The sequence below is a fragment of the Salvelinus namaycush genome, chromosome 29 (genome assembly GCF_016432855.1).
Source record: "Salvelinus namaycush isolate Seneca chromosome 29, SaNama_1.0, whole genome shotgun sequence".
NCBI classification, from domain to species: Eukaryota; Metazoa; Chordata; class Actinopteri; order Salmoniformes; family Salmonidae; genus Salvelinus; species Salvelinus namaycush.
In genome coordinates this window covers 29,165,193-29,189,572 of record NC_052335.1, presented here as the reverse complement: position 1 = coordinate 29,189,572, position 24,380 = coordinate 29,165,193, and the positions used below count along the sequence as shown (strand labels likewise).

Here is a 24,380-nt window from a genome sequence, read left to right as displayed (position 1 = left end):
GTGTATTTAGGTTTGTTAATGTGTGAATGCCCTCCTCCAGTTGGCCACCATGAAAACGGCGCAATAAAAGCTGAGAACGGAGCCTCTCCTCGACCCAAGAAGATCAAGGCCCCCTAATGGCTCCACCCATCATGGCTGCCTGAACAGTGACCCTGACTATATGGCTTCTCAATCAGAGGAACAAGAAACTGGTCCCACACCATTCATCCTCTTCCTGTTTTGCGTATTTTCTGGAGGTGATGTGGGGGCTGCGTCTGTCGCCATGGCCACAAGGCTTAAAAAATGCAATTCCAAAACCAAACCCCCCTCGCACCCTGAACAGACATTTACTCTCATATCAGTATTTTTTTATACAACTGTCTGCTATGGACACTCTGGTTCTGATCTCCATGTATACTGAACGATGTATGTTATTTGTGGCACACTGTATACTGTAATATTGAATGTGTTGATGCCTGTTCCTTGTGCGTTAAGAACTGTACTGGTCTGGGGTTTGTCCAGATGCAGCTGTTGTTTAGCTCTGCTGTTGAATGAGTCGCCTTCGCTTTTGTTTTTAGCATGAGTCGTATTCATTAGGCACCAAACGGAAGAAAACTGACTGAAACGTGGAAGGACTAGACTTGCCCAAGAAGAAACACTCATTTTCGGTTTCCTTTGCAAAATGTTTTGTGCCCTAATAAACACGACCCTGGTTACTTGGTGCAGGAAGAATGTTGCTGGTTCTACAGGGATATCAGAGCGTTCTGGCTTTGCTACCCAATCAGTGACGGGCGGGACCAAGTTGAGATTGGACCAATTATAGGGTTCTGGTTACTCCTTGGCCCCTCCCTCTGGGCCATGGTCGGTGTGGCTCGGACCGTGCTGTGGTCACTACACAAACATCCTGATGACCACCATGTATGTTGGATAATACTGCATGCTATTCCATTGTTTTGAGTTTTTCTATTTTTACTTTATTAAATAATGCATTGTTCTCAAATGCTGAGGTTTGAACAGTTATTTTTGTCTATTGCATTATTACCATAATGGAAATCGGTTTTGTATGTGTTAAAACGTACTGAATGTTTTCAAGTCATTTTACTCTAATGACCATAGCCACAATGTAGGAAGTATTGCAGGCCCAAAGGGGCTGTGTCTGAACGTTACTAGCTGTCAATACCCTACTTCCTCCCTTCTTGATTCCTATCATAGCTCATTGGAGGGACCTTGGATGCTCTCTTCCAATGCACTTTGACAGGAATTGAGGAAACCAGGACGGAGGAAGCATGGATTTGGGTCATTGTAGTCTTGCATGCCAGCCAGCCTCTTTCCCTGTAGGCAGCTTTGTGTGAGCCAGGGCCTGTCTCCGTAGAGTGAGGCAGCTTGATGTACAAGTACACCCCCTGGACAGGTGGCACAAAAAAGGACTTAGGAAAATTGCAATTGGCTCAGAACAGGGCAGCACGGCTGGTCCTTGCATGTACACAGAGAGCGGATAATGTAAATCTCTCCTGGCTCCAAGTGGAGGAGGGATTGACATGTTGAATGCACCGAGCTGTCTGTCTAAACTACTGGCACACAGCTCGGACACCCATGCATACCCCACAAGGCATGCCAAAAGAGGTCTCTTCACAGTCCCCAATTCCCAAATAGACTATAGGCGGCGCACGGTACTACATGGAACTCTATTCCACATCATGTAACTGATGCAAGCAGTAAAATTTGATTAAAAAAAAACACCTTATGGAACAGCGGGGACTGAAGCAACACAAACATAGGCGCACACACAATAACATACACACATGGATTTAGTACTGTAGATATGTGGTGGAGTAGGGGCCTGAGGGCACACTGTGTTGTGAATGCATTGTAATGTTTTTAAAATCGTATGAACTGCCTTAATTTTGCTGGACTCCAGGAAGAGTAGCTGCTGCTTTGGCAGGAACTAATGGGGATCCATAACAAATACCACACCTGCTATGCAAGTGTTTTAATGTCAACAATTTCCTGTTGATATACTTACATTTCCAAACGGGTTAAGTGTTCTCTGTGTGTAATTACAACTAATTGGGTCTTTTTAGCCTAAAAGCCAGCACTGTGTTGTGGAGACAAGTCAGACAGACAGATGGTCTAGCCACCACAGAGGACTGAGAGAAGAACACAGCCTAATGAAGTGTTGAAGAGCTATTCTTTATTACAAGGTCATCCATTTTGTCTCAATCTGTATATATTTAACCTTAAACATTGTTCTAGAGGGCAGAATGAAATGTTTCATTCTGTCCAGTAGGTGTCAGCCCACTTACAGAGACAGGCATGAGGTCCAGTGTTTTCAGAATCACATTTATTTATCATGAGAAACATAGAGCAAGGGTGTGCCTAGGCTTTGGTTTCATAATCGGAGGTGGTTCGGAGGGAAGAGGTTCTGTAGGGGAGTAACACTTCCTCTCATCAAGAAGAGGCTTCCGCTCTTTCAATGTCCTCTGAGGAAAGAAGGGAGGAGAGGACTCAGTATACTGTTAGAGGGGGGATGGTTTATACTGTACACTATATATACACAAAAGTATGTGGACACCCCTTCAAATGAGTGGATTTGGCTATTTCAGCCACACCCGTTGCTGACAGGTGTATAAAATCTAGCACAAAGCCGTGCAATCTGGCAGAGTCGAATGGCCTTACTGAAGAGCTCAGTGACTTTCAGTCAGTTGGTCAAATTTCTGCCCTGCTAGAGCTGCCCCAGTCAGCTGGAAGTGCTGTTATTGTGAAGTGGAAACGCCTAGGAGCAACAACGGCTCAGCTACAAAGTGGTAGGCCACACAAGCTCACAGAAACGGGACTGCTGAGTCCTGAAGCGTGTAGCTCGTAAAAATTGTCTGTCCTCGGTTGCAACACTCACTACCGAGTTCCAAACTGCCTCTGGAAGCAACGTCAGGCACAAGAACTGCTCGTCTGGAGCTTCATGAAATGGGTTTCCATGGCCGAGCAGCCGCACACAAGCCTAAGATCACCACGCGCAATGCCAAGCGTCGGCTGGAGTGGTGTAAAGCACGCCACCATTGGACTCTGGAGCAGTGGAAACGCGTTCTCTGGAGTGATGAATCACGATTCACCATCTGGCAGTCCGACTGACAAATCTGGGTTTGGCGGATCCAAGGAGAAGGCTACCTGCCCGGATGCATAGTGCCAACTGTAAAGTTTGGTGGAGGAGGAATAATGGTCTGAGGCTGTTTTTCATGGTTCGGCCTAGACCCCTTAGTTCCAGTGACGGGAAATATTAATGCTACAGCATACAATGACATTCTAGACAATTCTGTGCTTCCAACTTTGTGGCAAAGGTTTGGGGAAGGCCCTTTCCTGTTTCAGCATGACAATGCCCCCGTACACAAAGTGAGGTCCATACAGAAATGGTTTGTCGAGATCGGTGTGGAAGAACCTGACCTCAACCCCATCGAACACCTTTGTGATGAATTGGAACGCCGACTGCAAGCCAGGCCTAATCGCCCAACATCAGTGCCTGACCTTACCAATGCTCTTGTGGCTGAATGGGAGCAAGTCCCTGCAGCAATGTTCCATTATCTAGTGGAAAGCCTTCCCGGAAGAGTGGAGACTGTTATAGCAGCAAAGGGGGGACCAACTCCATATTAATAGCCATGATTTTGGAATGAGATGTTCGACAAGCAGGTGTCCACATACTTTTGGACATGTAGTGTATACAGCGTTTACCATGAATGCAGTCTCCTCTAATGCGGGAACATTGCCGTTAAATTTCAATTGCGCTGTTGAATAGAGCCCTTTGTGTGTCACCATGGCAACAACTGTGGACACTTATGTCCTTACCTGACTGCGGGTCGGTGTGGGGGTCCACCTCCTGGTCAACCACGCCCAGCCTCTGTCTCAGGGAGTTCAGGGTGCGAGAGGGGAGTTCATCCGAGATGGACTCCAGGTACTTCAGCACGTAGTGGTCAGCATCGGTCAGTACAAAGCGGTGTCTGAAAACTGAGGGAGGGAAAAGGGCCCATAAGAGTGGGGATATCAATGTTGGATGGTTGTATTTTAAATGTGAAATTCGAGCCTGAGACACTCATGCACTGAGGCAACAGGGACTATAGAACAATATCACTGCTCTTCACCAGTGAAATACATGTGTTTCTGGTTGGAAGAAGGTTATGATCCAAATGGACTGAAATGTCAACGAGGCTAGAATTAAACCTGGTCGCAGATCTGCCACATCAATGACTATAGGAGTTGGCAAGACAGCACAAACAGATCTGGGACTAGACTAAACTTTATAGGAGCTACACTACATCTCCTCCGAGCTAAAACATCTCTGTGAACAGAACAGTACAACACTAGGAAGCGTACCCTCCACGGTGTCTCCGATGGCAAAGTCGGCCGGGCCATAGAACTCGGGCTTGTCCACGGTGCAGCCCGGCTTGGGGATGCGTGTCTTTTCCAGGAACTGGCCGCTGATGATGCCGGAGTTGCGCGTGGACTTCTCGAAGATGCTGATCATATCACTGGACAGGAAGTAGGAGAAGATGAAGCAGCGGCCCTCGTCCTGGGGATTCTGGGAGTCCTGTGATAGAGCGAGACGGGGTGGAAGAAAATCAAGATGGTGATTGGTTACACTCAAAGGGTGACTGTGAGATGTCATAACTAGCATGTAAACATGTTTCTTAGTGGTTGTCATGGCCTACCGGGGTTCAGTTTCAACCTCTTGACCAGTGATACTAATACCAGTCTGAGTAGTATGAAACAGGTATTACAGCAACCCAGCTTCCCAGAGCCCCAGGTAGACCTCTTTCTCCTAACCCCCCTCCAGCCCCTCACCATCCTGGCAGCGTAGCGCAGAACTTTGTGGTCATTCTCCAGCATCTTCATCAGATCCTTCTTAGGGGGCTCAGGGATCAGAGACAGGCAATTCTGAAGGGAGTCCTCCAGTGAACCAAAACCATTGTAGGGAGGAACCTGTAGAGGGCATATAGGAGAGGTGAGGCGATGTATGTGACACAGAAACAGGCAACCTCTCATACAACTGGGACTGATGGACAAATGAACAGATAGAACCCACAACCCACGAGGGAGAGGATATGGGGTGTAGAAATAGGCATGGGCAGAAAAAAAACACCATCCCTTCCACCCACCCACCCACCAACCAACCCTCCCTAACTCCACCAATCCAGTCCTCTGCCCTTTCACCTCATGCCTGTCGTGCAGCTCTGTGCTCTTCTTGACCACAGGTTTGGGTTTGAGCTCCAGGTCGGGGTGGTTCTTCTGGTAGTAGGTCTTGGTGAACTCGTCACAGTCGTAGAGCAGGAAGCGCCGGCCCATCAGCTGCAGCGTCTCGCCCACCTGGAAGTCCTTGGGCGAGTAGTACTGGTGCACCTCCTGGGGGGACACCTCCAGTACACAGCTAGGGAAGGGCTCTGGAGAGGGGAGGAAGGACATGGGGACTGTTGTATAGTAATTAAACACATGGAGACTGTTGTATAGTCATTAGTAGGACATGGGGACTGTTGTATAGTCATTAGAAGGACATGGGGACTGTTGTATAGTCATTAGAAGGACATGGGGACTGTTGTATAGTCATTAGAAGGACATGGGGACTGTTGTATAGTCATTAGAAGGACATGGGGACTGTTGTATAGTCATTAGAAGGACATGTAGACTGTTGTATAGTCTTTAGGAGGACATGTAGACTGTTGTATAGTCTTTAGGAGGACATGTAGACTGTTGTATAGTCTTTAGAAGGAAATGTAGACTGTTGTATAGTCATACAGAGGACATGGGGACTGTTGTATAGTCATTAGGAGGACATGTAGACTGTTGTATAGTCTTTAGGAGGACATGTAGACTGTTGTATAGTCTTTAGGAGGACATGTAGACTGTTGTATAGTCTTTAGAAGGACATGTAGACTGTTGTATAGTCATACAGAGGACATGGGGACTGTTGTATAGTCATTAGGAGGACATGTAGACTGTTGTATAGTCTTTAGGAGGACATGTAGACTGTTGTATAGTCTTTAGGAGGACATGTAGACTGTTGTATAGTCTTTAGAAGGACATGTAGACTGTTGTATAGTCATACAGAGGACATGGGGACTGTTGTATAGTCATTAGGAGGACATGTAGACTGTTGTATAGTCTTTAGGAGGACATGTAGACTGTTGTATAGTCTTTAGGAGGACATGTAGACTGTTGTATAGTCTTTAGGAGGACATGTAGACTGTTGTATAGTCATACAGAGGACATGGGGACTGTTGTACAGTCATTAGAAGGACATGGGGACTGTTGTATAGTCTTTAGGAGGACATGTAGACTGTTGTATAGTCTTTAGGAGGACATGTAGACTGTTGTATAGTCTTTAGGAGGACATGTAGACTGTTGTATAGTCTTTAGGAGGACATGTAGACTGTTGTATAGTCTTTAGGAGGACATGTAGACTGTTGTATAGTCTTTAGGAGGACATGTAGACTGTTGTATAGTCTTTAGGAGGACATGTAGACTGTTGTATAGTCTTTAGGAGGACATGTAGACTGTTGTATAGTCTTTAGGAGGACATGTAGACTGTTGTATAGTCTTTAGGAGGACATGTAGACTGTTGTATAGTCTTTAGGAGGACATGTAGACTGTTGTATAGTCTTTAGGAGGACATGTAGACTGTTGTATAGTCTTTAGGAGGACATGTAGACTGTTGTATAGTCTTTAGGAGGACATGTAGACTGTTGTATAGTCATTAGAAGGACATGTAGACTGTTGTATAGTCTTTAGGAGGACATGTAGACTGTTGTATAGTCATTAGGAGGACATGTAGACTGTTGTATAGTCTTTAGGAGGACATGTAGACTGTTGTATAGTCATTAGAAGGACATGTAGACTGTTGTATAGTCTTTAGGAGGACATGTAGACTGTTGTATAGTCTTTAGGAGGACATGTAGACTGTTGTATAGTCTTTAGGAGGACATGTAGACTGTTGTATAGTCTTTAGGAGGACATGTAGACTGTTGTATAGTCTTTAGGAGGACATGTAGACTGTTGTATAGTCTTTAGGAGGACATGTAGACTGTTGTATAGTCTTTAGGAGGACATGTAGACTGTTGTATAGTCATTAGGAGGACATGTAGACTGTTGTATAGTCTTTAGGAGGACATGTAGACTGTTGTATAGTCTTTAGGAGGACATGTAGACTGTTGTATAGTCTTTAGGAGGACATGTAGACTGTTGTATAGTCTTTAGGAGGACATGTAGACTGTTGTATAGTCTTTAGGAGGACATGTAGACTGTTGTATAGTCTTTAGGAGGACATGTAGACTGTTGTATAGTCTTTAGGAGGACATGTAGACTGTTGTATAGTCATTAGGAGGACATGTAGACTGTTGTATAGTCTTTAGGAGGACATGTAGACTGTTGTATAGTCATACAGAGGACATGGGGACTGTTGTATAGTCTTTAGGAGGACATGTAGACTGTTGTATAGTCATACAGAGGACATGGGGACTGTTGTATGGTCTTTAGGAGGACATGTAGACTGTTGTATAGTCATTAGAAGGACATGTAGACTGTTGTATAGTCTTTAGGAGGACATGTAGACTGTTGTATAGTCTTTAGGAGGACATGTAGACTGTTGTATAGTCTTTACAACAGTCCTCCGGTTCCTTCCGGGTTGGAGCGAGTAGTCGCATTCCGCATTCCGCTTCGCTCCACAGGTAGTATTACCATTTCATTTTCATTTTCATTACAGTACAACGGTTTGATTTGTTTGATCTTAGCTAGCTACATAGCCGTCTTTGTATCAAAGATAATTGTGTAGTTATTGAGGTTCGCTAGCCAGCTATTTTCGTCCTAACGTAACGTAACGTAGTCAACACTGCTAGCTAGCCAGCTAGCCACCGAATAGCAGCACTGTAGAAACGATTGCATTACAACGGAACGACTTGATTAGTGTAGTGTTAGCTAGCTACACAGTTGTCTTTGCTATCTTTGATTTGTTTGATCTTAGCTAGCTACTTAGCTAGCTACATAGCCGTCTTTGTATCAAAGATAATTGTGTAGTTATTGAGGTTCGCTAGCCAGCTATTTTCGTCCTAACGTAACGTAACGTAGTCAACACTGCTAGCTAGCCAGCTAGCCACCGAATAGCAGCACTGTAGAAACGATTACATTACAACGGAACGACTTGATTAGTGTAGTGTTAGCTAGCTACATAGTTGTCTTTGCTATCTTTGTATCTAAGATAATTGTGTAGTTTTGAGTAATTATCGGTTAGCTAGCCAGCTATTTTCGTCCGCCGCGCTGCCGTTCTCCTACCTAGTCAACACTGCTAGCTAACACTGCTAGCTAGCCAACTTCTACCGAATAGCAGCACTGTAGAAACTTACATTACAACGGAACGACTTGATTAGCGTAGTGTTAGCTAGCTACATAGTTGTCTTTGCTGTCCTTGTATCCAAGATAATTGTGTAGTTTAGAGAAATTTAGAGAAATTGTCGAGGTTACCTAGCCAGCTACACTTTCAAACAAAGTCAACAACGCAGCCACTGCTAGCCAGCCTACTTCACCAGCCAGCAGTACTATATCATTTTAGTCAATAAGATTTTTTTTTTCTTTTTTTTTTTTCTTCTTTTTTTTATTATTATTATTTTTTTGCAACGTAAGCTTAACTTTCTGAACATTCGAGACGTGTAGTCCACTTGTCATTCGAATCTCCTTTGCATTAGCGTAGCCTCTTCTGTAGCCTGTCAACTATGTGTCTGTCTATCCCTCTTCTCTCCTCTCTGCACAGACCATACAAACGCTTCACACCGCGTGGCCGCCGCTACTCTAACCTGGTGGTCCCAGCGCGCACGACCCACGTGGAGTTCCAGGTCTCCGGCAGCCTCTGGAACTGCCGATCTGCGGCCAACAAGGCAGAGTTCATCTCAGCCTATGCGTCCCTCCAGTCCCTCGACTTCTTGGCACTGACGGAAACATGGATTACCACTGATAACACTGCTACTCCTACTGCTCTCTCCTCGTCTGCCCACGTGTTCTCGCACACCCCGAGAGCTTCTGGTCAGCGGGGTGGTGGCACTGGGATCCTCATCTCTCCCAAGTGGACATTCTCTCTTTCTCCCCTGACCCATCTGTCTATCGCCTCCTTTGAATTCCATGCTGTCACAGTTACCAGCCCTTTCAAGCTTAACATCCTTATCATTTATCGCCCTCCAGGTTCCCTTGGAGAGTTCATCGATGAGCTTGACGCCCTGATAAGTTCCTTTCCTGAGGATGGCTCACCTCTCACAGTTCTGGGTGACTTTAACCTCCCCACGTCTACCTTTGACTCATTCCTCTCTGCCTCCTTCTTTCCACTCCTCTCCTCTTTTGACCTCACCCTCTCACCTTCCCCCCCTACTCACAAGGCAGGCAATACGCTTGACCTCATCTTTACTAGATGCTGTTCTTCCACTAATCTCACTGCAACTCCCCTCCAAGTCTCCGACCACTACCTTGTATCCTTTTCCCTCTCGCTCTCATCCAACACTTCCCACACTGCCCCTACTCGGATGGTATCGCGCCGTCCCAACCTTCGCTCTCTCTCCCCCGCTACTCTCTCCTCTTCCATCCTATCATCTCTTCCCTCTGCTCAAACCTTCTCCAACCTATCTCCTGATTCTGCCTCCTCAACCCTCCTCTCCTCCCTTTCTGCATCCTTTGACTCTCTATGTCCCCTATCCTCCAGGCCGGCTCGGTCCTCCCCTCCTGCTCCGTGGCTCGACGACTCACTGCGAGCTCACAGAACAGGGCTCCGGGCAGCCGAGCGGAAATGGAGGAAAACTCGCCTCCCTGCGGACCTGGCATCCTTTCACTCCCTCCTCTCTACATTCTCCTCTTCTGTTTCTGCTGCTAAAGCCACTTTCTACCACTCTAAATTCCAAGCATCTGCCTCTAACCCTAGGAAGCTCTTTGCCACCTTCTCCTCCCTCCTGAATCCTCCTCCCCCTCCTCCCCCCTCCTCCCTCTCTGCAGATGACTTCGTCAACCATTTTGAAAAAAAGGTCGACGACATCCGATCCTCGTTTGCTAAGTCAAACGACACCGCTGGTTCTGCTCACACTGCCCTACCCTGTGCTTTGACCTCTTTCTCCCCTCTCTCTCCAGATGAAATCTCGCGTCTTGTGACGGCCGGCCGCCCAACAACCTGCCCGCTTGACCCTATCCCCTCCTCTCTTCTCCAGACCATTTCCGGAGACCTTCTCCCTTACCTCACCTCGCTCATCAACTCATCCTTGACCGCTGGCTACGTCCCTTCCGTCTTCAAGAGAGCGAGAGTTGCACCCCTTCTGAAAAAACCTACACTCGATCCCTCCGATGTCAACAACTACAGACCAGTATCCCTTCTTTCTTTTCTCTCCAAAACTCTTGAACGTGCCGTCCTTGGCCAGCTCTCCTGCTATCTCTCTCAGAATGACCTTCTTGATCCAAATCAGTCAGGTTTCAAGACTAGTCATTCAACTGAGACTGCTCTTCTCTGTGTCACGGAGGCGCTCCGCACTGCTAAAGCTAACTCTCTCTCCTCTGCTCTCATCCTTCTAGACATATCGGCTGCCTTTGATACTGTGAACCATCAGATCCTCCTCTCCACCCTCTCCGAGCTGGGCATCTCCGGCGCGGCCCACGCTTGGATTGCGTCCTACCTGACAGGTCGCTCCTACCAGGTGGCGTGGCGAGAATCTGTCTCCGCACCACGTGCTCTCACCACTGGTGTCCCCCAGGGCTCTGTTCTAGGCCCTCTCCTATTCTCGCTATACACCAAGTCACTTGGCTCTGTCATATCCTCACATGGTCTCTCCTATCATTGCTATGCAGACGACACACAATTAATCTTCTCCTTTCCCCCCTCTGATAACCAGGTGGCGAATCGCATCTCTGCATGTCTGGCAGACATATCAGTGTGGATGACGGATCACCACCTCAAGCTGAACCTCGGCAAGACGGAGCTGCTCTTCCTCCCGGGGAAGGACTGCCCGTTCCATGATCTCGCCATCACGGTTGACAACTCCATTGTGTCCTCCTCCCAGAGTGCTAAGAACCTTGGCGTGATCCTGGACAACACCCTGTCGTTCTCAACTCACATCAAGGCGGTGACCCGTTCCTGTAGGTTCATGCTCTACAACATTCGCAGAGTACGACCCTGCCTCACACAGGAAGCGGCGCAGGTCCTAATCCAGGCACTTGTCATCTCCCGTCTGGATTACTGCAACTCGCTGTTGGCTGGGCTCCCTGCCTGTGCTATTAAACCCCTACAACTCATCCAGAACGCCGCAGCCCGTCTGGTGTTCAACCTTCCCAAGTTCTCTCACGTCACCCCGCTCTCTCCACTGGCTTCCAGTTGAAGCTCGCATCCGCTACAAGACCATGGTGCTTGCCTACGGAGCTGTGAGGGGAACGGCACCTCCGTACCTTCAGGCTCTGATCAGGCCCTACACCCAAACAAGGGCACTGCTTTCATCCACCTCTGGCCTGCTCGCCTCCCTACCTCTGAGGAAGTACAGTTCCCGCTCAGCCCAGTCAAAACTGTTCGCTGCTCTGGCACCCCAATGGTGGAACAAACTCCCTCACGACGCCAGGTCAGCGGAGTCAATCACCACCTTCCGGAGACACCTGAAACCCCACCTCTTTAAGGAATACCTAGGATAGGATAAAGTAATCCTTCTAACCCCCCCTCCCCCTTAAAAGAGTTAGATGCACTATTGTAAAGTGGTTGTTCCACTGGATATCATAAGGTGAATGCACCAATTTGTAAGTCGCTCTGGATAAGAGCGTCTGCTAAATGACTTAAATGTAAATGTAAATGTTTAGGAGGACATGTAGACTGTTGTATAGTCTTCAGGAGGACATGTAGACTGTTGTATAGTCTTTAGGAGGACATGTAGACTGTTGTATAGTCTTTAGGAGGACATGTAGACTGTTGTATAGTCTTTAGGAGGACATGTAGACTGTTGTATAGTCATACAGAGGACATGGGGACTGTTGTATAGTCTTTAGGAGGACATGTAGACTGTTGTATAGTCTTTAGGAGGACATGTAGACTGTTGTATAGTCATACAGAGGACATGGGGACTGTTGTATAGTCTTTAGGAGGACATGTAGACTGTTGTATAGTCATACAGAGGACATGGGGACTGTTGTATGGTCTTTAGGAGGACATGTAGACTGTTGTATAGTCATACAGAGGACATGGGGACTGTTGTATAGTCTTTAGGAGGACATGTAGACTGTTGTATATTCATACAGAGGACATGGGGACTGTTGTATAGTCATACAGAGGACATGTAGACTGTTGTATAGTCATTAGAAACACGGTTGATAGCTGGAGTGCTGCAGAGATGGTTGTCCTTCTTGAAGGTTCTCCCATCTCCACAGAGGAACTCTAGAGCTCTGTCAGAGTGACCATCGGGTTCTTGGTCACCTCCCTGACCAAGGCCCTTCTCCCCCGGTTGCTTAGTTTGGCCGAGCGGCCAGCTCTAGGAAGATTCTTGGTGGTTCCAAACTTAATTTAAGAATGAGGGAGGCCACTGTGTTCTTGGGAACTTTCAATGCTGCAGAAATGTTTTGGTACCTTTCCCCAGATATGTGTCTTGACACAATCCTGTGTTGAAGCTCTACGGACAATTCCTTCGACCTCATGGTTTGGTTTTTGCTCTGATATGCACTGTCAACTGTGGGACCTTATATAGACAGGTGTGTGCCTTTCCAAATCATGTCCAATCAATTGAATTTACCACAGGTGGACTCCAATCAAGTCGTAGAAACATCTCAAGGATGATCAATGGAAACAGGATGAACCTGAGCTCAATTTCGAGTCTTATAGCAAAGGGTCTGAATACTTATGTAAATAAAGTATTTCTGTTTTTACTTTTTATAACTTTGCAAAAATGTCTAAACCTGTTTTCGCTTTGTCATTATGGGATATTATGTGTAGATTGCTGAGTATTTTGTATTTATTTAATCCATTTTAGAATAAGGCTGTAACGTAACAAAAAGTGAAAAAAGTCAAGGGGTCTGAATACTAATATATAATATATTATAATATATACACTACCATTCTAAAGTTTGGGGTCACTTAGAAATGACCTTGTTTTTGAAAGAAAAGTTTCTTTAATCGGCACAACAGTTTTCAGCTGTGCTAACATACTTGCAAAAGGGTTTTCTAATGATCAATTAGCCTTTTAAAAGTATAAACTTGGATTAGCTAACACAACCGTGCCATTGGAACACAGGAATCCTCTGTATGCCTATGTAAATATTCCATGAAAAATCAGCCGTTTCCAACTACAATAGTCATTTACAACATTAACAATGTCTACACTGTATTTCTGATCAATTTGATGTTATTTTCATGGACAAAAAATGTGTTTCTTTCAAAAACAAGTAAATGTCTAATTGACCCCAAACTTTTGAACGGTAGTGTATATATATATATATATATATATATATATATATATATATATATATATATATATATATATATATATATATATATAGTACCAGTCAAAAGTTTGGACACACCTACTCATTCAAGGGTTTTTCTTTATTTGTACTATTTTCTGCATTGTAGAATAATAGTGAAGACATAAAAACTATGAAATAACACATATGGAATCATGTAGTAACCAAAAAAGTGTTAAACAAATCAAAATATATTTTATATTCTTCAAAGTAGCCACCCTTTGCCTTGATGACAGCTTTGCACACTTGTAGCATTCTCTCAACCAGCTTCATGAGGAATGCTTTTCCAACAGTCTTGAAGGAGTTTCCACATATGCTGAGCACTTGTTGGCTGCTTTTCCTTCACTAGAAAAATGCTCGACGACAACAGGCCTTACCTGTTTTGATGTTCTTAGGCTGCAAGGGAAGGGGTCCCAGCCACTGTTGGGCTCTCCCAGAATTAACCCGGATAGATCACTACACAGAGAAACTAGTGCCGATAGCTACAATAACTGAGAGACTTACTGCAGGCTGGTTTGATGTTCTTGGGCAGCCTCTGTCTGCGTAGCAGCACAGGGAAGGGGTCCCGGCCACTGTTGGGCTCATGGACCTCTCGGATCTCCACTGAGTCATCCACCAGATAGTACTGGATTGTCACAGGCCTGGCCTCCCCGTACAGAGTGTCAGTGTGGTCCCACAGCGCAAAGAAACGCAGCACCTATTGATACAGATGGCCAAAGGTCAAAGGTTATAGAGAGAATAAGATCCTGCTGAGGTCATGTTTAGCCATATAAATAGTTACGTGTGTTTAAACGCATACTAAATCCTTTGAGTCCTTTGCTTAGACTGATATGAATACAAATCGTGGTAAAATGGTACATGACTAATCTATAGGAACATTATACTTTCAGTGAGCTCCAAAGGTATTGGGACAGTGACCCATTTGTTGTTGTTTTGAAATGATACAATGACTATGAGGTTGAAGTGTAGACTGTCATATTTAATTGGAGGGTATATCGGATATCGGACCAACCCCTCTTTTACGCTGCTGCTACTCTCTGTTTATCTTATATGCATAGTCACTTTAACTATACATTCATGTACATACTACCTCAATTGGTCCGACCAACCAGTGCTCCCGCACATTGGCTAACCAGGCTATCTGCATTCTGTCCCACCACCCGCCAACCCCTCTTTTACACTACTGCTACTCTCTGTTCATCAAATATGCATAGTCACTTTAACCATACCTACATGTACATACTACCTCAATAAGCCTGACTAACCGGTGTCTGTATATAGCCTTGCTACTCTTATTTTCAAATGTATTTTTACTGTTGTTTAATTTCTTTACTTACACACGCACCTTTTACACACTATTGGTTAGAGCCTTTAAGTAAGCATTTCACGGTAGTATTCGGTGCACGTGACAAAAACTTTGATTTGATAAACTTTTATAAATTACAGTACTTTTGTACATAGTCCCCCATTTTACTGGACCAAAAGTATTGGGACAAATTCCCTACTGTGTATTAAAGTAGTCAAAGTTTGGTATTTGGTCCCATACTCCTAGCACACAATGATTACATCAAGCTTGTGACTCTACAAACTTGTTGGTTGGATTTGCTGTTTGTTTAGGTTCTGTTTCAGCTAATTTTGTGCCCAATAGATGGATCAAAATGCCCTCAAATTAAAGCTGACAGTCTGTACTTTAACCTCATAGTCGTTGTATTATTTCCAATCCAAAGTGCTGGAGTACAGAGACAAAACAAAACATTTGTCACTGTCCCAAGACTTTTAGAGGTCACTGTATATCAATGTAATGCCAATGCTGGAGATCAAATATATTCAGCAAAAGATTTGATGAAGTGCATGGGAGCATTGAATGCAGGGCTGACATAGGAGACGAGTGTCAGATAATGACATCGTGCCTCATATCGACCAATAGATAATATCCGTATGGGAGGCATGTAGTAGTCAGGGCAACTAAGTACAGCCCGCTCACCTTGCGGTCCATGGTGAGGAACTGCTTGAGGCGGTCGAAGACAGATGGGGTGATGTAGGAGCGTCCAGCCTGGGTGCGCCGCTGGATGTACGGGTCGACCGGGGTCGGCTCAGGGTCGCTCAAAACCAGACCCTCGCTCTCCATGAAGTCCTGACCACATGAGACACAGTACAGAGTATCTACTATAGCATAGATACAGATAATAAACATACCACAGAGCTGGAAGTATTCAACATAGAACATGAAAATAACATGAAAAGTAAATAAAATAAAAAAAGTGCATTTGACAACACAGTGAGGAAAACAAGTCTGTGTGTGTGATGTGTGTGTCTAACTGACTATGTGTCACAGTGAGTGAGATGTGTGTTTACCTACAGAACCAATCAAAAGTTTGGACACACCTACTCATTCAAGGGTTTTTCTTTATTTTAACTATTTTCTACATTGTAGAATAATAGTGAAGACTTAAACTATGAAATAACATATGGAATCATGTAGTAACCAAAAAAGTGTTAAAGAAATCAAAATATATTTTATATTTGAGATCCTTCAAAGTAGCCACCCTTTGCCTTGATGACAGCTTTGCACACTCTTGGTATTCTCTCAACCAGCTTCACCTAGAATGCTTTTCCAACAGTCTTGAAGCAGTTCCCTATAGTACATATGCTGAGCACTTGTTGGCTGCTTTTCCTTCAATCTGCGGTCCAACTAATCCCAAACCATCTCAATTTGGTTGGGGTCGGTTGATTGTGGAGGCCAGATCATCTGATGCAGCACTCCATCACTCTCCTTCTTGGTCAAATAGCCCTTACACAGCCTGGAGGTCTGTTGGGTCATTGTCCTGTTGAAAAACAAATGATAGTCCCTCTAAGCGCAAACCAGATGGGATGGAGTATCACTGCAGAATGCTGTGGTAGCCATGTTGGTTAAGTGTGCCTTGAATTTTAAATAAATCACAGACAGTGTCACTAGCATAGCACCCGCAAACCATCACACCTCCTCCTCCATGCTTCACGGTGGGAACCACACATACAGAGATCATCCATTCACCTACTCTGCATCTCACAAAGACACGGCGGTTGGAACCAAAAATCTAAAATGTTGACTCATCAGACCAAAGGACAGATTTCCACCAGTCTAATGTCCATTGCTCATGTTTCTTGGCCCAAGCAAGTCTCTTCTTCTTATTGGTGTCCTTTAGTAGTGGTTTCTATGCAGCAATTCGACCATGAAGGCCTGATTCACTCAGTCTCCTCTGAACAGTTGTTGAGATGTGTCTGTTACTTGAACTCTGTGAAGCACTTATTTGGGCTACAATCTGAGGCTGGTAACTCTAATGAACTTATCCTCTGCAGCAGAGGTAACTCTGGGTCTTCCTTTCCTGTGGCAGTCCTCATGAGAGCCAATTTCATCGTAGCGCTTGATGGTTTTGCAACTGCACTTGAAGAAACTTTCAAAGTTCTTGAAATGTTCTGTATTGACTGACCTTCATGTCTTAAAGTAATGATGGACTGTCATTTCTCTTTGCTAATTTCAGCTGTTCTTTCCATAATATGGACTTGGTCTTTTTCCCAAATAGGGCTATCTTCTGTATACCACCCCCTTGTCACAACACAACTGATTGGTTCAAACGCATTAAAAAGGAAAGAAATTCCACAAATTAACTTTTAACAAGGCACACTTGTTAATTGAAATTCCTTCCAGGTGACTACCTCATGAAGCTGGTTGAGAGAATGCCAAGAGTGTGCAAAGCTAACCGGTGCCTGTATATAGCCTCGCTACTGTATATAGCCTTGCTACTGTTATTTTTCACTGTCTTTTTACTGTTGTTTTTATTTCTTTACTTACCTATTGTTCACCTAATACCTTTTTTGCACTGTTGGTTAGAGCCTGTAAGTAAGCATTTCACTGTAAGGTCTACACCTGTTGTATTCGGCATTTCACTGTAAGGTTTATACACCTTACAACTTTGATTTGACTCTGTCATCAAGGCAAAGGGTGGTTACTTTGAAGAATCTGAAATATAAAATATATTTTGATTTGTTTAACACTTGTTTGGTTACTACATGATTCCATGGGTGTTATCTCATAGTTTTGATGTCTTCACTATTATTATACAATGTAGATAATAGTAATAATAAAGAAAAACCCTTGAATGAGTAGGTGTGTCCAAACTTTTGACTGGTACTGTATGTGTTGGTATCCTAGTGTGTGATAGATAATGGATGTGATGTGTGAGTGTGTACCGTATCTATTTACCTGTGTGTAGCTGTCACAGTGTGTGACGCGGTAGACGGTGCCGTACACTACCAGGTCCATGCCCACGTTGAGATCTTTCCAGTGGTAGTGGTCGCCGCGGTCGTTCTTGGGCAGCCTCTGGCGCTTGATCAGCTTGCCCTGCGGTCGAGGAAGAAAGGATTCACACATCAGAATTAGACTCAGTCATATCTCCTAGCAATTTGGTCCTAGAAGAAAAACCCCAACCATCTTCTAAAATCATTATTTAGAATGTTGCAGTGCGTTAGTTCACAGAGCAGCTGTCTTTACTAGAGGAAAATGTCGTCCTAAGTACAAATTAAAGTTAAAGTGGAACTTACAGCGTTTTAACCACGTTGCAGATATGAAACGATAATATCAGTCAAAAATATCAAATTCCCAGTTTATGCTACAAAAGCAACTTTATAAGAGGTTTTAAAAATAGGTTCTATTTGACTCAACGTTCCATGACGTACACTAAGTTGTTTTTGGCAGAATAGATGGATGCAGTTCAATGCATGATTAATATAATTCACCAATACATTTCTTGGTAGTCCAAAAACATATTGCTATCAGGTTGTAAATAACAGCTGGCCTGATACATAGTTTGCTTACTCCATTCGGGATGCACTGTTTCAGTATTTTCGACAAAAACGGACGAATGTAACTAAGGCTGGGAATGTCAAAACAATCAAGGGCAATGATCACAAGTCAGTCATCACATGGCTAATAGGCTAGCGTACCTATTAATATAGCAACAAGCTAAAAACACAGAGCCTAACATTAGCTAGATATCTAGCTAACTAGCTGCTAGGAGGATGTCATGTCATTGGAAGTGGGTGAGTGGTTGACTTTCCCCTCATATTGTTTTTTGGTGGCTATACACAGCTAGAGATGTATGTGTCATTTGGTTAGCTAGCAAGAACTTGTCCAGTTAGCATATCTCTTGTGTTCGCAAATTCAATCTGGCGCTCTATCTTTCTATCTACGATTTCAGAGCTCTCTCATCTGTGTGACAGAGCACAGAATAACTGATACATTTACAAACGCGCAACACCTGCTGAATATGACCGGTGTCAGTAAACACAGGCAAAAAAAGTAATAGTTAAGTCAAGTACACTCTAAATAACATGTAAACAGCCAGCAGCTCTGCTAGGGCAAGTAAAATTGTCAGAGTGAGGTGTTCTCTCATTTGTGTCTGGAAGTAGCTAGCTAGCAAGCTAGCCAACTTTAGCCAGTTAGCTTTGGGTGCTTGGTTGGGACAAGCGTGCATTGTTGGCAGGCAAGCTGCAGAAGGACGAGTAGACTACAATTCCCCATCATTTATCAGTGCAATTTTGATGGCCAACTAACTCAAAACGTTTGAGAAGGTTTATCTAATGTTCCTTTGTCAGATTTTAGCTCATCTTGTTCTGGCTAGCATTAGTTGTTGACCTTGTTGTTGTTGAGGTGCATAACTGAGGGAGAGAAAGCCTACCTTTTCATGGTTGTTTGATCAATAGGACTGTAAAGTTCCCAAATGTAAGAGGTCTCCCATGATGTTTACATATTTGCAGAAATCCATTCAGGTGTATTTTGCGTCTTTTGGCGAATGCATTCTAATGATCTAAAGTTGCGCTGTTGCATCTGCCTGTAAACACACAGTCCAGTTCCAAATGAATGATGGCAGGCCCATCTGCCTGTAAACACACAGTCCAGTTCCAAATGAATGATGACAGGTCCTACTGCCTGTAAACACACAGTCCAGTTCCAAATGAATGATGGCAGGCACATCTGCCTGTAAACACACAGTCCAATACAAAGTGAATGATTGCAGACCCATCTGCTTGTAAACACACAGTCCAGTTCAAAGTGAATGATGGCAGGCCCATCTGCCTGTAAACACACAGTCCAGTTCCAAATGAATGATGGCAGGCCCATCTGCCTGTAAACACACAGTCCAGTTCCAAATGAATGATGGCAGGCCCATCTGCCTGTAAACACACAGTCCAGTTCAAAGTGAATGATGACAGGTCCTACTGCCTGTAAACACACAGTCCAGTTCCAAATGAATGATGGCAGGCACATCTGCCTGTAAACACACAGTCCAATACAAAGTGAATGATTGCAGACCCATCTGCTTGTAAACACACAGTCCAGTTCAAAGTGAATGATGGCAGGCCCATCTGCCTGTAAACACACAGTCCAGTACAAAGTGAATGATGGCAGGCCCATCTGCCTGTAAACACACAATCCAGTACCAAGTGAATGATGGCAGGCCCATCTGCCTGTAAACACACAGTCCAATACAAAGTGAATGATGGCAGGCCCATCTGCCTGTAAACACACAGTCCAATACAAAGTGAATGATGGCAGGCCCATCTGCCTGTAAACACACAGTCCAGTACAAAGTGAATGATGGCAGGCCCATCTGCCTGTAAACACACAGTCCAGTACAAAGTGAATGATGGCAGGCCCATCTGCCTGTAAACACACAGTCCAGTACAAAGTGAATGATGGCAGGCCTGTGTGCAAATGGCTTGTTTGTATAAAGGCCACTTTTACTTTTCTAGATGCACAATTGAGAGCATCCTGTCGGGCTGTATCAATCAATTTCAATCAATTTTATTTTATATAGCCCTTCGTACATCAGCTAATATCTCGAAGTGCTGTACAGAAACCCAGCCTAAAACCCCAAACAGCTAGTAATGCAGGTGTAGAAGCACGGTATGGTATGGCAACTGCACTGCCCACAACCGCAGGGTGGTGCGGTCTGCACAGCGCATCACCGGGGGCAAACTACCTTCCCTCCAGGACACCTACACCACCCGATGTCATAGGAAAGCCAAAAAGATAATCAAGGACAACAACCACCCGAGCCACTGCCTGTTCACCCCGCTATCATCCAGAAGGCGAGATCAGTACAGGTGCATCAAAGCAGGGACCGAGAGACTGAAAAACAGCTTCTGTCTCATCCTGGACGATGTTTTTATTCGGTTGTATTTACTGCAGTGTCTATTAATTAGTATAAAAGATATGGCCGCTGTTTCCACTCAATATTGCTATGGAATTTTCACAAATGTCTTAGTATACGTAATTCCCCAAAATTCTAAGAATTGATCAAAAGTTGAAAATTACCATATCTAAGTGCTCGCTTGTCAGAATCATTTTTTTAGGTGTCATATTCTTTCTGGGGGTGTATATGAACAGATTTTTAATAACTTTAAGTGGAAGCTAAGAGTCTTATCTCCTCTGATCTTCTTTGCCTACCTGTGGTATCCCAGAGTTCTCCACCACCGGTTCCATGATACACATGCTGTCGTCCTCCAGGTAGTAGTAAAGGACCACAGGGCGCACGCGGTAACCCTCCAGGGGCGAGTGCAGCACCTCCTGCTGGAAGTAGCCATAGAAGCGCAGCACCTGGAAGAGAGGAAATGGGAGTGGGTGAGGGGAGAGGGGAGGAGAGAGTGAAAAGGAGGAGAGGTGATGGAGGAGAGAGGGGAGAAGAGGGATGAGAGGGAGAAAGCAAGGGGAGAGGACAGATCAGTGTATTCCTCTGCCTGGATACTGTTCTGTAAAAACTTCAGAAAATAATTATAGAATTTCATAGTTCCCCAGCCTGAGGCTATTGTAGCTTACCTTCTTGTCATAAGCGACATGAGCAGGGATGAAGTCCAGTGCCGGGCTGTAGTGGGTGGTGCCATAGGTGAGAGCAGACGTCTGATTGGAAAACTGGTTGATCTCACTCTGGGTCAGCTCACTGGACAGGAGAGGGGCTTGTCCGATGCCAACCTTGGGCCGGTGCGGCAGGGCATAGCCATTCTTATAGGACAGGGTTTGAGGACGATGGTGAGCTGACTTCTAGACAGAAATATATATATTTTTTAAGTGTTAAGGGAGGTATCAAGGATGTGGTCAGTACAGCATAGATAATCAGGAAAATATACATTTTGGCTAGGTCAGATTAATAGGTCTGTTCATTGGCATAATGCACTACTCCTCCACTACTAAGGTAAGAATATAGTTGAAGAATCCACCATATGCCCTCGACTAGAACTAGTCCGTTTCTATGAATTGAGGATAAGCAGGAATTCACAGGTAAATCATCAGAAAAGCAGGGAAATCAAATCCCTTTATAAAAATGTAGTTTTGGGCTTTTACTTTGACCGTAATGGAAAAGCTCGTCAAATGGAGGAGTCAAATAATATACTTGGTATGTTGACCTTAGCAGCAGAGGTAGACAGCTGAAATTGTTAGCTAGCTACATATGATTGAAGTTTTTTTTTATTAGTCTCACTGTTTAACTGAGTTACATTAGGCTACTTAACTGCAACGTGATACAAATTGCAGTGTAAAACCTGTGCAGTTTATTTCTGCAGTAGCTCGTTTCAAGTGTATCACGTTGCAGTTAAGTAGCCTAATGTAACTCAGTCAAACAGTGGGGCTAATTTAAAAAAACTTCAATCATATGTAGATAGCTAACAATTCGATTAACTAATTGACAAATTGCACTTTTATGCTAGCCATTTGTCATTTCACACTGCCTGAGCCACATTCCAAAGCATGAGCTTGATGGATAATTGTTGCAATCGAACACCGACGGAAACTTTTGTAGCAAACTACTCAAGTGTAGCCCTTCAGTGTGATACATTTAAAAGTGAGATACATTGTTGCAGGTTTATTTGACCTGGCTCAAAAAGAAACAAAATGACCTTACCGTAACATCCCGAAAGGTGTTTCCTGGCAAAAATGGCAAGCCATGTCCCGTGTTGATCGACATTGCTTGTAATACTCAAACGTTCAAATATGTATTTTGAACATAGAAATAATGGACAAATACTGAACAGAAACTATTAAGGTTTAGCTATCAGGCAATTAACATTATTTATATTGTAACTGTGGTTTAAATTAGGCCGAGGTGACCAAGGAAACAGAGGATAGTATCAGTTGCCATGGGGAAATATAAACAAAACGTCACTCAAAGAAAATACGCGAAATTCGCATGTCTCGCCGCCAGATGGCGCGCAATCTTCATGATACACAACAGCAATAATGTGAATCAAATATTTGTGGTAGATTCACATAGTTACAAAATAAAACAACCAATGAGTCAAGATCTTATTTTCAACACAGTTTATTCCAAGCAAAGGAGTCATATTTTGGTCTCACCAGCTATTGCCATATTGTTTTGTCCCATTGAAACAAAAGCTTTTTCAATATAAAACCATTTAAATGATTGCAGTAGAAGTTAAGATTATTCACTGCATTCTCAACTCCCCTCTGTCAAGAAAATCCCAAACTTCTTATGATAAACCATCATACCTATGGTTCAACCCAGTGCAACAGAACTGGATGAATATAACTTATTATTATATTAACAACGGTCATTACAATAAACCTGACAGATAGCCCTATGGTGTCCCATGAGGGACAACACTAGTCTTGCTGCCCACAGTAATAATTTGGAAGCTATTTCACTGGTAGACAATTGAAGAGATTGTGTTCTGTACTGTACATACATTCCTACATGATAACAAGTGCAATGTATTTGAAAAAAAATTACATAGATTTTAGCCATTTCCTAGCTGATCCTAGATCTGTTTTACTGCCTTATCAAGTCTTATGGCCATTGGCATGACACAGCATAACATTATCTGGGACCTGCCTCACCATTTAAATGTGGACAACACACACACAAGCCAGTTTGACAAAGTGAGAAACATAACATGAGAAACATGGAAATAAACATGATTGGAATTGATTGTTTCATAAATTCATAATGATTGGTTGACTCAGGTGACTGGGGTTTTCTTTTCCACCAATATACATCCTTGTTGCCAGGTAAGGCACTGCACTGTGCATATTATAACATATAAAAAACAAGCTTATTAAATCACTTGACCTCTGAGTTTACATTGTATTTTTTTTATATATATATTTTTATGCTGACACATCTAGAGCATTGTACTGGGCCTGAATTCATAAAGTCTCAGAGTAAGAGTCCTGGTCTAGGATCAGTTTAGTATTTTAGATCATAATGAACAAGATTACATGGACAGGGGGAGGGGTAACCTGATCCTAGATCAGCACTCATACTCTAACACTTATTAAATACAGGCCCTGATCCCCTTCTTAGGAAGCAAATAGAAACGACCATATACAGAAACACTAGGGGCTCTGTCCAAAATGGCACCATATTCCCTATGTAGTGCACTACCTTTGACCAGAGCTCTAGCCAGACGTAGTGCACTATAAAACGAATAGGGTGCCATTTTGGACATACACCTAGGATTGCATCCCTGAGGTGCCAGACAAGCTTCAATCGCCACAGTATAAAAATATTTCATAATAACTGTAAAAAAAAAAAATACACAATAACAAAAAAGACTATTTAAATATTATATAAAATACATTTCATAAAGGGTTTGAGATGAATTCCAAAAAAACACATTTTGGGTTCAAAGTTTAAAAGGCAGCGTCGGTTGAACGTGGTCATTTCCCTCTTAAGTGTTACGCTGTACATTTCACTGTAAGTGCTATGCCTCTCTGAAAACCATTCACCCATTTAAATACTGGAGGGTGAGTGAGCATGAAGCAAGCTGCCCAATTCTCAATATCCACTAGGCAACAGTGGAGTAACATTAGCAACTGTCCTTAAATCACCTTTCAGGCTCTACAGCCTAAGTATCCCAAGATC

General features: G+C 43.8%; 2 protein-coding genes across 2 annotated transcripts in view; one reads left to right on the top strand and one right to left on the bottom strand.

The window, feature by feature from the left end:
- LOC120024241 (translocating chain-associated membrane protein 2-like) overlaps window positions 1-973 on the top strand; it is a 30,566-nt gene extending 29,593 nt beyond the window's left edge. Inside the window, exon 11 of the mRNA XM_038968435.1 lies at window positions 41-973. Coding sequence (XP_038824363.1) covers window positions 41-117 — 77 coding nt within the window. The 3' untranslated portion in view covers window positions 118-973. The remainder of the gene's footprint in view (window positions 1-40) is intronic.
- Window positions 974-2,427: 1,454 nt separating this feature from the next.
- On the bottom strand, window positions 2,428-22,463 carry efhc1 (EF-hand domain (C-terminal) containing 1). Its single transcript, XM_038968434.1, has 11 exons — window positions 22,401-22,463; window positions 21,323-21,544; window positions 20,954-21,103; window positions 17,708-17,845; window positions 15,449-15,598; window positions 13,969-14,161; window positions 5,176-5,402; window positions 4,807-4,944; window positions 4,339-4,552; window positions 3,814-3,972; window positions 2,428-2,459 (listed from the first exon to the last, which is right to left on the bottom strand). Exons 1-11 carry the CDS (start codon window positions 22,461-22,463, stop codon window positions 2,428-2,430), a joined length of 1,686 nt encoding a protein of 561 aa, XP_038824362.1.
- Window positions 22,464-24,380: the final 1,917 nt, after the last annotated feature.

Bases quoted from the DNA above. Each gene is read 5' to 3' on its own strand.
- efhc1 (XM_038968434.1), bottom strand. From the start codon at position 22,463: ATGTCGATCAACACGGGACATGGCTTGCCATTTTTGCCAGGAAACACC. The intron at 21,545-22,400 runs GTAAGGTCATTT...ATTTCTGTCTAG, and splicing joins ACACCTTTCGGGATGTTACG to AAGTCAGCTCACCATCGTCC. The intron at 5,403-13,968 runs GTAAGTCTCTCA...TCCCCTCTCCAG, and splicing joins GAACATCAAACCAGCCTGCA to AGCCCTTCCCTAGCTGTGTA.